The following is a 14244-nucleotide window of genomic DNA, read 5'->3' as shown; positions in this document are numbered from 1 at the left end:
GACAGGCAGAAGCAATTTCCACCTCCTGCTGTATGTTTTTAAATGTGTTTTTAAATGCTAATAATTATATGTTTTGGAGACCGACACACTGTTTTATTTAGCAGAGTCAATTGGAACAACTAACCCAGTTATATTAAACAGTTTATTATTAAATTTCTATGTACATTATTGTCTATAATACACAGAAAATAAAGTACTATAACATTCAGTATACATATGGCTATAGATTTACAATCTTCAAACATTGTTTTTCTCATTACATGATTGGAAAAACAGATTCCAAGGGTAGTTTCTTCAAAAAGCAAGAACAATGTAGAACATTCTGCAGCATTTTCTAAAAAAAACACACCTTTGAATATAACGTATTTAGAGTAAGTGTACCTGATCCATCTGCACATCATGCTAATTTTTTTCAACTGCCATTCAAGTTTTTAAAAGTGTATCTTTTCATATATGGTCTATTCTTGCCTATTTCATCAACCAATTTCCTAAACAATGTCTAATACAGAACCATGACACCCTCTTTTGCTAAGTTTATTTTTAGAAAAGTGACAGCAATGCATATATGAATGAAGATCTAACTGTCCAGTTTTGCTGTTTAAATTCTTGTAGCTTAGGCAGCACTATCAAAAAAAGCAAGCAGAGTGTTCTGATCATAGGTTCCCAAAATTTCCAGGAGGAGAGGAACTTTGGTTTTCACATTAGTGCCTTTGAATTTAAATTTATCTATAAACAGATCTGTAATCATACCTGAAAATTAAAAGACAAAAAAATTATTAAAATAAGGAAAACAAATGTTATAGGATCTTAGTTACAGCTATTTAACAGATCTTTTGGTAAGTGATAACAATACAAATATAATAACCTTGTATTTAATGGTTATAATCTTTACACTGTGGTCCGTTTAGTAATTGAATTTTCTCCAGGGGAGCTGATCTCTGCCAACTGGAGATCAGTTGTAAAAGGAAATCTCCAGGCCCCACCTGGAGACTAGCAGCCCTATGCCTCAGTCACCTTGATTGGGTAGAAAGTCTTAATATATTGTAAATAAATATTCTGCTATGTCTGGGTGAGCATTTTGGTATCTATCTACCTGGGCGTCTATACTCATTTCAACAAAAGGTATGTGTTTATGCATCAGCAGTGATCTGTTTCCTCCATTGAAGTGGAAGGCAAAAAACTACTGGTTTTGAGAAAGACTGTGTATGTATCAGAACTCTTGTACGTATACTACAGAGTGTTCATGAACGCGGCCCTGGAAGTTGATGTCTTTCCCCTTAAAAGTAAACAGAAGATAAAGGCCACAGGTGTTTCACATTTGACTGGAGAAGCCACCAAAAACAAAGAATACCACCAATAAAAGTAGCAAAGATGTGTTAATGAACCAACCATAAAGTCGCTCAAGGGATGCAGGTTGTTTTTCATGTTCTTTGAGCAGCTGCTCTGCCTCTTCCACAATATTACGGTATTCTGGAATCAGGAAATCTGTATTTCCTTCATGAGTTTGTAATTCCTTAAAAGAATAAATAATTTAGAACAAGATTAACTCTCTAACCTGAAGACAAACAACTTGAATTTTTGGAGATTAAAGTATGGCTCCAGTAGGAGATGGGAAGTAGACAGATGCGGAAGATCTCAGCCTTTTAAACAAGTGATGTTTATACTCCTTTGCCAAGAGTCTATTTTTTACAACAGTCTGGAGACAATGCTTCACTGAGATTTCAACATACTTGTAAAAATCCATAAGGGCAAAAGAGCATCTCACCAGAAGTATATTCAAGATGCTATCCGGGCAATTAAGTATAATTGATATCTTCACGTTATATAGTACAATTTGCAGCAACTATGTACAGAATTTCTTTTTAAAAAAAATTAAGCTACATCCAGACAATAGCTTTCTAGTGCACACACATCTATATTTACACCAAATCTCCTCTTATAGATATCAAGGCAGTTTAGTTGTTTTAATATTAACAATAATTATTACAAAGTAAAAGGATACGAAGCCTGAGACAATGTCATAGTCTTTTCCATACCAGCCTTAAAGCATTTCTAAAAGCACAGATACAGTTCTGAAACAATACAAATCCATAACAATGTAAATTATCCTACAGTCTCTCCAATGCACCTATAATTTTGCAATGCAGCAGAGACTTACTTTTAAAGCATCTATGAGCTCAACTTTCTTAGCCAACATCAATTGATACTCTAATTTTGGATGGATTAGCTTTAAGGTATGGTTCACGGATGCTTCATTGATATCTAAAAAGAAAGCAATTCAACAATATGAATATGTATTTTAGACAATACAAAGATAGCACAAAAATCAAGGATAAAAGCAAATCCTTACCACATGATATACTGAGGTTAATCTTCCTTTTGGTGGCTTCTTTAGAAAGAACATCTTTTAGAATAGATATCGTAGATATATTATCAGATTTGAAGTTTCCCTCCCCTTTCCTATTAAGGAATATTAAAAAATTAAAAGAGCAGTGTGCATACATTTTACTCTCATAAGACATGCAACTACATGTGCCTCACTCATAACTCACACAGAAATATTCTGCCAGAGAAATATTTGGTGGATTACACATAACAAAGCAGCATGAACAGCCCAGACTAGCCTGAGCTCATCAGAGCTTGGAAGCTAAATAGGGTTGGCCATGATTAGTATTTGATGAGAGACCACCAAGGAAGACCACAGCTGCTGTTCAGAAGGAGGTAATGGCAAACCATCCCCGCTCATCTCTTGCCTTGAAAACCCCATGAGGCACTGGCACATGTCAGCTGTGCCATGATGGCAATTAACTGACTGACATGTAACAAAAATAGAGCATTTATTAAATCATCTCTATGATACATATTTTCAAAGTTAACAGGAAGTCTGTCTTTTACACAAGACTTTAATTCCCATTCTACTTGGAGAAGTCGCCAGACATTCTAATCTGAATACACTTTTAAAAACCTGAAGTTCTATTAAAATCAACAGCACTTTCCCCAAATAAACATGTTTAAGGTATACATCAGCAGCAATGCTTCAGAGAAACAATACCAATTTAAGTAAAAGGAAGAAACATGTATGTTGTTACTGTGAACTTTTTCCTATCTTTAACAGGGATCTACATTTCAGCATTTTATTTACTTCCCTGTAAACAAAAACAGAATGCTTCAGCAACTGTGATTCATTTTACCGGTAAGTACATTCAAGCTGTGTGTCCAAAAAGGTGTTTTGAAAGTAGAAGCTGATGCTCTCTCCCACTGGTGTCTTTTCAGGAACTTCAGGCAAGCAAAACACAACCCAGGAGTGAACTTCAGCAAAGCTAAACTGCCCTTTGAGAGTTAAGGTATTCATGGGTCTGAAAAGGATCACAGTAATGGTTACTAGGAAGTAAATGTCCTATTAGACTAGGTAATGTGGGAAATAAAAAGGATTTGGATTGTATCCAACTGCTGTTCTGCTGGTGAAAATTTATCTTCAAATATAACAGGATCTTTAGACAGGGCTAGAGATCAAAGTGGTGCTTTCTTTTTTTCTCCATACCAATGATAACTGTACTTATGTGCAATGAGTTCTACTGGAATCAACAACAGTGTTGAGCCCACAATCAAAAAGCCACAAAGACCAGTTCAGAACACATGTAGCAACCTGTCATGGGTGATGACGATGAGCAGATGGTACCTTTGCCTGAGCTGGCAACTTAGCCCGTAGCTGGTCGCTCTAGTGCTTCTGAGCCTGTAGCTGGGCCCTCTAGCTGTTCGGAGATTGACAGCTTGCTGTCAGCATTCACTGCACCTGACCTGGCAGCAGACCTGCAAGCAGGGAGCCCACCTGATTCACCCCCACAGGTAGTACGGTTGAGGGACCAACTCCACTGAGACAGCAGCCCAGTGAAGGGATGCATGCCTACAAGGAAGGTGGTCGCTAAGTCCTGAGTTTTAACCAGAGCTTCCCCACTGCTAATTGGGAGATCAGAGGCCCATTTAGCCCCTACCTGGGGCTGGGCTCTTCATGAAAGCAACAAGTCACTTTCAGCATGACCAGTGTCCACCCCAGCTCTTGCATCCTTGCTTGTACTCTCAGCTTTCTGACTCCCAATGATCTCGCTCTCTGCTCTCTGACTCCGCTTCAGTTAAACTCTCTGGCTTAACCCCAGATTGAACTTGGACTTTGCTCTGACCTGTACCAAGCCCATGACACAGCCATCCTCTCGAAATATTATTCAGCTTAAGATTTCTATCCTTAACTCTGTTGTATCTTCTAAAAATTTAACAGATATAAAAAACTGTCACATGAACCAAACAAATACATTATCCAGCAACACATACACAAATTGCCATGCATTTTCACTACACGTACCACAGGTGAGCTGCTGGCAACATTGCCATCAATTCAGCTCTGAAGTGTAGTACACTTGTGTAAGTAACTCTTCAGCTTAAACTAAAATGTGCTAACTGAAAATACCTGTCCTGGTCAATACAATGTGTCCGCTGATGAAGTGAAAGTGGCTTAATCTGGTACTGCTGAACTTGACAGGTTTTTGGTTGAACTCTTGGAATTACATATGCTTGCAGTGTCCCATAACGACCTTCAATTGACAGAATCTGGATCAGGATTGAGGAGAAAGAAGGTGAATACTGCAGGTCTGTATCAATACGCAAATCAGCTCTAAATTAGATAGAAAAGATATCAAGAAAAATGTACAAGAAATATTTTCAAAACAGGTGGTGTTATATCTTCACTGAAAGTCTGTAATTAACAAAAACTGAAGAGCTCTGATAACATCTGCTGGAAAGTCACAGATTTTTTATATAACTAATTGTTATTCAGATATATTACAGAACTTGGAAGGAGAAGATGAGGAATTCCTTTGAAAAGCTGGATTTAACACTGCCTTGTGAAATTCAGCATGTACCTCAGGCTCTTGACTTAAACTAAAAATTAGAAAATGGGTACAAACAGTGCCATGGTATCTACATTTTAGCAAGCATGCCTGTTGTATTTCTGCCTAATATGATCTGATCAATAGATCCATAACTGCTATTCCTCCTCATCAAAGTGAAAAATCAAAATACGGTAATTTATATTCATTACCATCTTCTCTTCTAGCTATAAAAATAGTTATGCCAATCTAACTGCACAGGGTTTCCTTCAATGGACCTTTAATGGCATTGCTGTTCTTCTCCAAATTAGCTGAAGTTCACAAGACAGGAACAGATGCAACCAGCACACAAACGTTCTAACCAATGCATCTTAAAGGCTTACAAGTAGCTCAAAATTTACCTTAAGTTCCAACCTTGTTGTGTTTGCTTGACACCGATAAGTGGCAAGGAGGAAGTTGCCATTTGTCTGTGGAACAGTGAGAGTTAGAAACAGTTTGTTTAGAAACAGGAATCTAGACTCAAAATTTATTTGGTCAACTAACAAAGTAGTCTATAGCACATTAGGGTTTGTAGAATCTTTCGAGCTCAAGTGCGGTGTTCTACTGGAAAAAGTTTTCCTTCCAGACGTTTCGTTCTCAGCTGCTGAGAACATCCTCAGTGGCATTGCAGCTGGAGCAGGCACTCTGACCTTCTTGGTGGATGAATCCACCAATCTTGGTACCCAGCTCTGCAAAACACCCTCAGACTATAAATTGCAGAAAGTCACAGAACAACCAGAACATTCCACAGAACAATCAGCAGTCAACAACCGTGTTCCTTATCTTCACACCCCTTCCAACCCTCCCAGCAATTAACACAGAACAATGGTCACATTCAACAGCCAGTTTCCTTATCACTACCCTTCCAGAAAGCCCCACCAAACAATGGGCACATCCACAAACCAATTGCCCTTTCACCACACCCCCTCCAGCCTAGAAATAGCAGCTCTCCAGCAGCCCTGGCCCCACTCAATGCACAGCAGCCAAGAAGGTCAGAGCGCCTGCTTCGGCTGCAACGCCACTGAGGATGTTCTCTACAGCTGAGAATGAAACTTTCTCCAGTAGAACACAGCACTTGAGCCCGAAAGATTCTACAAAACCTAATGATGTTACCAGCCGTGAAAACCTGAAATCTTAGTCTAAAGCACAGTTCAGAAGTAATGATAAACCATGGTTTGCCACTACATATATAAGCCCCAAGGAGTTTCATGCTTGCTCATGTGAACTTTTTCCCTCCTCCATTTTTACATAGTGAAATATTATTTCCACTGCCACAGCAAACCACAGTATGCTTCAACACTGAACCACAAGCAACATGCTGGATCCCAAGAAAAAGGCAGGAGGCCAATTTTTACAAATTTCCTCCTTATATTGTTAATGAGGCTCTCCTGTCTCCCAGGATCAGCATTTCAGGGGAGGTAAGCAAGTCCTCCTCTACTGGAAAATATCTTCTGACAGCAGAGATTCACTCTGAGATGGTTTGTGTTTTCCCTGCAAACCAGGATTCCAAACGGGTGTGGTCCTATTCGAGAATCCTTTCTTTCAACACAAATGTAAGCCAGTTTTCTAGTTTGAATGTAACAATAAATGATGGTTTGCCAGGAAAGCAGAAGTAACAATCTTGTCATGTGAGGAGGGGCAGAGTTTTATATAAGTGGGGTTGAAGCTCCCACAAGGCTCAATCACGCAGCAGCAAACCAGAGTTTGCCATTATTTCTAATTAATACTGCTTTTCTGTAAAAGGTTGTCTCTGGAGCTCTTAATTAAAATCTTATAAGAAAACATGGAAATTTGTTCTGGGAATTTTACACAAGAGAAATTACCTGTCCAATATGGTTTTGGTGCAAAAAAGAAAACCTATAGTTCTAGTAATTATGTGAAAAAGTTAAATATCACACTTCAACAATTCTGATGGTAGCTAATCTTGGAGAGTAACGTGGAGTGCCTCAGGGATCTGTCCTGGGACCTGTTTTGTTCAACATCTTTATCAATGATTTGGATGAAGGAATAGAGGGAATGCTTATTAAATTTGCAGATGATACTAAATTGGGAGAGGTTGCAAACACAGAAGAAGACAGAAACAGGATACAGGATGACCCTGACAGGCTGGAAAACTGGGCTAAAATCAATAAAATGAATTTTAACAGGGATAAATGTAAAGTTCTGCATTTAGGTAGGAAAAATCCAATGCATGGTTATAGGATGGGGAAGACTTGTCTTAGCAGTAGTATGTGCAAAAAGGATCTAGGGGTCTTAGTGGATCATATGCTGAACATGAGTCAACAGTGTGATGCGGTGGCTAAAAAGGTAAATGCAATTTTGGACTGCATCAACAGAAGATCACATGATGTGATTATATCGCTTTACTCTGCTCTGGTAAGACCTCATCTGGAGTATTGTGTTCAGTTTTGGGCACCACATTTTAAGAAGGATATAGACAAGCTGGAACAGGTCCAGAGGAGGGTGATGATGATGGTAAGGGGTCTGGAGACCAAATCCTATGAGGAAAGGTTGAAGGAGCTGGGGATGTTTAGCCTGGAGAGGAGGCAGCTGAGAGGTGATATGATCACCATCTTCAGGTACTTGAAGGCCTGTCATATAGAGGATGGTATGGAATTGTTTTCCGTAGCCACAGAAGGTAGGACCAGAACCAATGGGTTGAAATTAAATCAAAAGAGTTTCCGGCTCAACATTAGGAAGAACTTCCTGACCGTTAGAGCGATTCCTCAGTGGAACAGGCTTCCTCAGGAGGTGGTGGGCTCTCCTTCCTTGGAGGTTTTTAAACAGAGGCTAGATGGCCATCTGACAGCAATGAAGATCCTGTGAATTTAGGGGGAGGTGTTTGTGAGTTTCCTGCATTGTGCAGGGGGTTGGACTAGATGACCCTAGAGATCCCTTCCAACTCTGATTCTATAATTGATGAAAAGGGCCAAGACTATGGCCCAGTGGTGGAAGGTCCAAGGATCAATCCTCAGAATCTCCCATTAAAAGAATCAGATTATGGAAAGACCCAGAAGAGCCACTGCCAGTCAGAGAAGACAACAGCAACACTGACAGATCAGTGGTCTAGCTCAGCATAAGGGAGCTTCATGTTATGCATTTGTAACAACTTAAGAAGTAACTTCAAAATTAAATTATGAAGCCCTGATAAAATAAGATAACAAAAATCTAAAATACATAACATCCAACGCTGGAATGTTTTAGAACGGCAACTCCTAAGCATGTGGTGGTGCAGGAGGTAAAGTGTTGAACTATAACTTGAGAGTCCCAGGCCCTAATGAATACCCCTGAATCACTGAGTGACCTTGAGACAGTCAAACTCAGCCTACTCTCTCTTTTCAGCCTAGTATGCATTTTGCTTTCTTTACTAGAATCAGCGGATGACTCCAAGTATCCCATTGACTTGAATGCTCTGCAAAGCAAGGTGTCAGTTCTAGTCCTTTTATTTTGCTGCTGATATAACATTTTCTGGCAAAAAAGGTGAACTCCATCTTATTCCTATGTTTTCCTCAGTGGGACTCAAGCTCCAATCTGCTTTTTCCCATTCAATTTCTGCCCCCCCCTTCCCCGCTCCCAATGAGCTTGTAACTCATAATACCGTCTCCCTTCTCCTCCCTGAAAACAGTTCACTGGAATATAATCCATAGTCAAAGTATATTAAACTGATCTATGAACTGGAGGTTGACAGCGATGTGGGTCTCGGTTTTTACATACCTCAGATTCACAGTCAACAACACTCACAACAGCTGAATTTTTATCCACATCCTTTAGGTCTATTGGAACATCACACTATGGAGACAAACAGTTCCAGATTAGGAGGAGGGGAAAAAAGATAGCTGAAGGCTTTTTCTGAAAATACATCCTCTCTTTAGGAAAATTACCTGAGACACATTAAGGTAAAGTAGATATTATATCTCTACCTGTGCATCACCAGAAACAGTTCACTTATTCCACATAAATGCATAAAAGGAAAAGGCAAACATGAGATAGGAGTATGAAAAGGAACAAAAGGAGTCTCTGTGGTGCAGTGGTTAGAGTGTTGGATTACGATCTGAGAGACCCAGGCATTGAACCCACCTCTCGGCCATGGAAGCCTGCTGGGCAACCATGGACCAGTCACACACTCACAACCTAACCTAACTGACAGGGAATGATGGAAACTGCTTTGGTTCCCACTAAGGAGAAAGGTGGGGTGTAAAAATAAGCAAATAAATGTCAAGATGATGATGAGTTGTTATCAGAAAGAAACAGTATAAATGGGTAATTTTTGCAGTGGAAGATTGTAAGCAGTGAGGTGCCGCAGGGCTCAGTACTGGGTCCCATGCTCTTTAACTTGTTCATTAATGATCTGGAGTTGGGAGTAAGCAGTGAAGTGGCTAAATTTCCAGATGACACTAAATTGTTCGGGGTGGTGAGAACCAGAGAGGATTGTGAGGCACTCCAAAGGGATCTGTTGCGGCTGGGTGAGTGGGCGTCAACGTGGCAGATGAGGTTCAGTGTGGCCAAGTGCAAAGTAATGCACATTGGGGCCAAAAGTCCTAGCTATAAATACAAGTTGATGGGGTGTGAACTGGCAGAGACTGACCAAGAGAGAGATCTTGAGTCGTGGTTGATAACTCACTGAAAATGCCACGACTGTGTGCGATTGCAATAAATAAGGCCAGTGCCATGCTGGGAATTATTAGGAAGGGAAATGAAAACAAATCAGCCCAGTATCATAATGCCCCTGTACAAATAGATGGTGCGGTCTCATTTGAAATACTGTGTACAATAAAGCGTTGGAACACTTTCCCTATGAAGAAAGGTTAAAATGCTTGGGGCTGTTTAGCTTGAAGAAACGTCAACTGTAGGGTGACATGATAAGAGGTTTACAAGATTATGCATGGGATGGAGAAAGTAAAGAAAGAAGTACTTTTCTCCCTTTCTCACAGTACAAGAACTCGTGGTAAGTCAATGAAATTGTTGAGCAGTCAGGTTAGAACTGATAAAAGGAAGTACTTCTTCACCCAAAGGGTGATTAACGTGGAATTCACTGCCATAGGAGGTGGTGGCGGCTACAAGCATAGACAGCTTCAAGAGGGGAATGGATAAGCATATGGAGCAGAGGTCCATCAGTGGCTATTAGCCACAGCTTATCGTTGGAACTCTGTCTGGGGCAGTGACGCTCTGTATTCTGGTGCTTGGGGGTGGGGCACAGTGGAAGGTCTTCTAGCTCCACTGGTGGACCTCTTGATGGCACTTTTTTGGGCCACTGTGTGACAAAGAGTGTTGGACTGGATGGGCCATTGGCCTGATCCAACATGGCTTCTCTTATATTCTTAATATCAGCCCAACCCACAAACATCATTCCCTTTGATGCCAAACAAAATGGGGCCATCCATGAGGGAGAATTCTGTATAGGCAGAGAAACCTGAATTATGCAGAAAAATTAAGCTTCAACCAAGGAGAGGAAAATTCAGAGAAAGTTTAAATAATTTTTACTTGGTGAAATTTTACAGTTCAGACATAAATTCTACAAGGCAAAGCAAGTCAACCAAGTCATTGGATTAAATAAAAGATTCCAAATGCAGAGATCTAGCACATTACTGTGACTACTCACTTGTAGCAAAACTGTGTCAATAGCTGTCTGGACTTCCAAGACAAGACTGTAGCTGGCATCATCTCTATTTAAGGTAAATTTATCATTTATACTAAAAGTCGGTACTGTTGAAACGGCAGTGCTGGATTGAGAGTTCAGCTGGTATTTCTCACGCTCCTCCAGTACTTTGACCTGCAGGTGTTCCAAATCATTTCTACAGCAAAACAAAATGGCACGTGAACTATTAGAATTTATCCTGGCTTGTTTTTTTCTTCTTTCTATGCAAAAACAGATGAATTTTTATTTCCATCTATTTTCAGTAAAGGAATAATTCACTAACAGAAATAATTCTGTTAATGTAGGACATAACTATCTTATTTGAAAAATTCCAGTTCTAAAGGACATACATGAAAAGCGTACTACAGATTTAAAACAGTGGGATTATATTTTCTATTTTTGATATGGTCTTTGTCAAGATTTCCTAATATCACACTAAACTTTTATCATTTACTCATTTGTAAAACCTATGTACAGCTTTTCCAAAAAGTATTCGAAGCAGGAACATGTTTTGGTTATGTCACATTCAGTGCAACAGCTTCTTGAAACAAACAAAATTTTCAGTTTGAGGGTTGTTTTTCCCCCTTTGTTGTATCACAGACCTGGATCATTAGTCACCTTCTTGCATATTACAAAACAGAAATGTGATAGTGTTGGTGTTATTTTGATTAAATTTTGAAGAGAAAAAATAAATTTATTTCAACAAAATAGCTATTTAACATCTGAAAGACAACAATTCTAGGGGAGTTTAAACAAAACCAAATGGTGCAATTAAATCTATACTTTGAACTCTGGCACAGTGAATGAAGTATGGGAACTCAATTAACATAACAAAGATTTTGATGCACTTCCCACCCCACCCCTTTATCCAACAACAGGATACAATGATGGCTGATGAATTTAAATCCAATTTGATGAATTTGATGAATTTAAATCCAATTTACGAAACAGTGAACCTATTAAGTGAAACAGTGAACCTATTAAGTTATTTATAATTTTCTTCTTTTAAGAAAACTATTACATTACCTTAAGGATAAAATCTTGTTCTGTATTTCATGACTCATTTTTACTTCATCTCCTGACCCACATTCTCTATGGACAGGTTCTGTAGTCAGTCCTGACATCCATCCTAAAAAAGCATATATATAAAATTATGAAAATGTTCAAAAGTATTTACTGTTAAAAGAGTACCACCATAAGGGACTACCAGGCTTAGATCAGGGATCTGAGAATGGGACCTATAGTAGTGAGCGACTCTGCAGGGTATGTGCTTAAGAGTCCTTTCAGATGCAGGACAGGATGTGCAAAATTAGCCCTTGTAACTAGGGATGCCAGTTCTAGGCTGGGAAACACCTGGGGATTTTGGGAATGAAGCCTAGGGATTTAGGGAGGAGAGGGACCTCAGTATTCTAAAATGCCATACAGTCCACCCTCCAAAGCAGCCATTTTCTCCAGAGGAACTGATCTTGTCATGAGGAAATCAGCTGTAATAGCAGGAGCTCTCCAGGTGCTACCTGGAGGCTGGCAACCCTACCAGTAACTGAAAAGCATATGAAGTTCTTCGGACTGGCCAGGCCTCTGGATTTCTGCTCCAGCCTTAACAACCTCAGAAGGTATCAAAATAGAAAACGTGGAAACTGGCTTCATTTGATCAGCACAAGCCACAGCATTTTCAACTCTGACAATGAGATTGTATCGCAAATGGGGGATGAGCAGTGCAGTCAGCATCTCCTTTTCACCAGGCAGTGCTTTGTGGTATCCAACATTGCTATGAAGCTAGCCCAGAAAACAGTTTCAAGGGCCATTTAAACATGCCAGTGCCCCAGAGCATTAGAGTTCATAACTGACCTAAATTGCTTCTAGGTCAGCAATAAATGTGGAATTTAGGGCTGTTATCCAATTAATTTTTTCAAAAAACAATTAACTAGCTTTTAAACTTTCAGAGTGAAATTATGTCATTAACTACGCACTGGTGAATCCTATTAAATTCAGTGAAATTTGTGTGTAATATTTAAATCTTAGGCTCCAGACAGTACAGTTTAAGCAAAAAGTTTAAATATTTGATTTTTAATGTACATGTTCAACAAAGAATCTTTAAGAAAATAAATAAAATAGGAAAGTAGATTATGCTTGCAAGTGAAAATCTTTTCTTATAAATATTCTTTGTTAGGGCTAAGTGCTTGTTATCGTTTTCTAGAGGTTTATGCATGAAAGGGTGATTGGTTCATGCATAAGAAAACCAAGCTCATATTAGGCTGCAGGTTCATAGGATGGCCTTGAATAAATTGTTGGGTTGGATTCAGCCAGCTTTTCTGCTGATGAAAAAGGATGGATGTTCTCTTTGGCCACCCAAAAGCACACACTGGGGATCGCAGGACCTGACCTGAATGTACAAGAGTCGCATGGGGGTTGTAGTAATAATGCAACTGAACCAAGAGGGAAGGCAGGATATACATTTTAAATAAATAAATAAAGGAAGGAAGGAAGGAAGGAAGGAAGGAAGGAAGGAAGGAAGGAAGGAAGGAAGGAAGCAGAGTCTAGTGGATGCTTGCCTTAACCTAATGGATCCTGGCCAGTAAGGAGTGCCATATACCTTACCTCAGGACTCAGACTTAGAAGGGAGAGTAGCTCTAACATCACTAATTTTCTTGCTGAATTTGCAGGCTAACCAAGATTTTGACTGTCAATGAACTCTGCTTGCTTCGTTACCTTCATCTTGGACAGTTAGTTGAAACAATTACAGAAAAGTTGGATTAGTTGCTTTTTAATAGAGTAAGAGTTGACACAGCAAGAGGGACGGTGGCTCAGTGGTAGAGCATCTGCTTGGTAAGCAGAAGGTCCCAGGTTCATTCCCTGGCATCTCCAACTAAAAAGGGTCCAGGCAAAAAGGCGTGAAAAACCTCAGCTTGAGACCTTGGAGAGCTGCTGCCAATCTGAGTAGATAATACTGACTTTGATAGACTGAGGGTCTGATTCAGTAGAAGGCAGCTTCATATGTTCAAGAGACATGCACCTACTGATTGGCATATTTGCACTTATTTTATCTCATATTTAGTTATCTAGATAACTATCTATTATCTAGTTATCTAGATAATAATCACATGATTTAAGACAGAACAGATTTAGAGAAAGATTAAGATTGATATTTTTCTATAAACGTGCACTCTTGTGACAGGAAAATCAGATTTATCTGGATGGAAGCCTCATAACAGGTGAGATTTCTTGGAGCGTAACTTGGGTTTTTTGATAATCCCTCTCTGCTCATGACCTGAGTTCGATCCCGGCAGAAGCTGGGTTCAGATAGCCGGCTCCAGGTTCACTCAGCCTTCCATCCTTCAGAGGTTGGTAAAATGAGTACCCAGCTTGCTGGGAGGAAAGTGTAAATGACTGGGGAAGGCAATGGCAAACCACCCCGTAAAAAGTCTGTCGTGAAAACGTCGTGATGCGACGTCACCCCAGAGTCGGAAACGACTGGTGCTTGCACAAGGGACTACCTTTACCTTTAAAAGCAGTGAGACAGAAATTAAAAGCCGATTTGTTTTTAAAACTATTACTTGCTATACTATGATTAAGCAATAGGTACATTGATAATTATAGCATTTATCTTCACAGCAATTGTAGAGTTAACTTTTTAATGTCTGCATTTTTGTGTCTTGTGCAATAAAAGAAACTTCTTATCTCAATAAAAAA

The 14244-nt window shown here is 39.5% G+C and overlaps 1 protein-coding gene across 1 annotated transcript in view; it reads right to left on the bottom strand.

The window, feature by feature from the left end:
• Positions 1-128: 128 nt before the first annotated feature.
• BBS7 (Bardet-Biedl syndrome 7) overlaps positions 129-14244 on the bottom strand; it is a 34756-nt gene continuing 20640 nt past the window's right edge. The window contains exons 10-19 of the mRNA XM_060246836.1: positions 11581-11683; positions 10519-10711; positions 8634-8708; positions 5282-5347; positions 4463-4602; positions 3192-3356; positions 2351-2460; positions 2159-2262; positions 1390-1513; positions 129-750 (exon numbers count right to left, since the gene is read on the bottom strand). Coding sequence (XP_060102819.1) covers positions 614-750; positions 1390-1513; positions 2159-2262; positions 2351-2460; positions 3192-3356; positions 4463-4602; positions 5282-5347; positions 8634-8708; positions 10519-10711; positions 11581-11683 — 1217 coding nt within the window. The 3' untranslated portion in view covers positions 129-613. The remainder of the gene's footprint in view (positions 751-1389; positions 1514-2158; positions 2263-2350; positions 2461-3191; positions 3357-4462; positions 4603-5281; positions 5348-8633; positions 8709-10518; positions 10712-11580; positions 11684-14244) is intronic.

Source organism: Heteronotia binoei, chromosome 9, assembly GCF_032191835.1.
Source record: "Heteronotia binoei isolate CCM8104 ecotype False Entrance Well chromosome 9, APGP_CSIRO_Hbin_v1, whole genome shotgun sequence".
Lineage (NCBI taxonomy): Eukaryota > Metazoa > Chordata > Lepidosauria > Squamata > Gekkonidae > Heteronotia > Heteronotia binoei.
The sequence above is the reverse complement of the archived record's forward strand: the minus strand, read 5'-3'. Positions and strand labels throughout refer to the sequence as shown.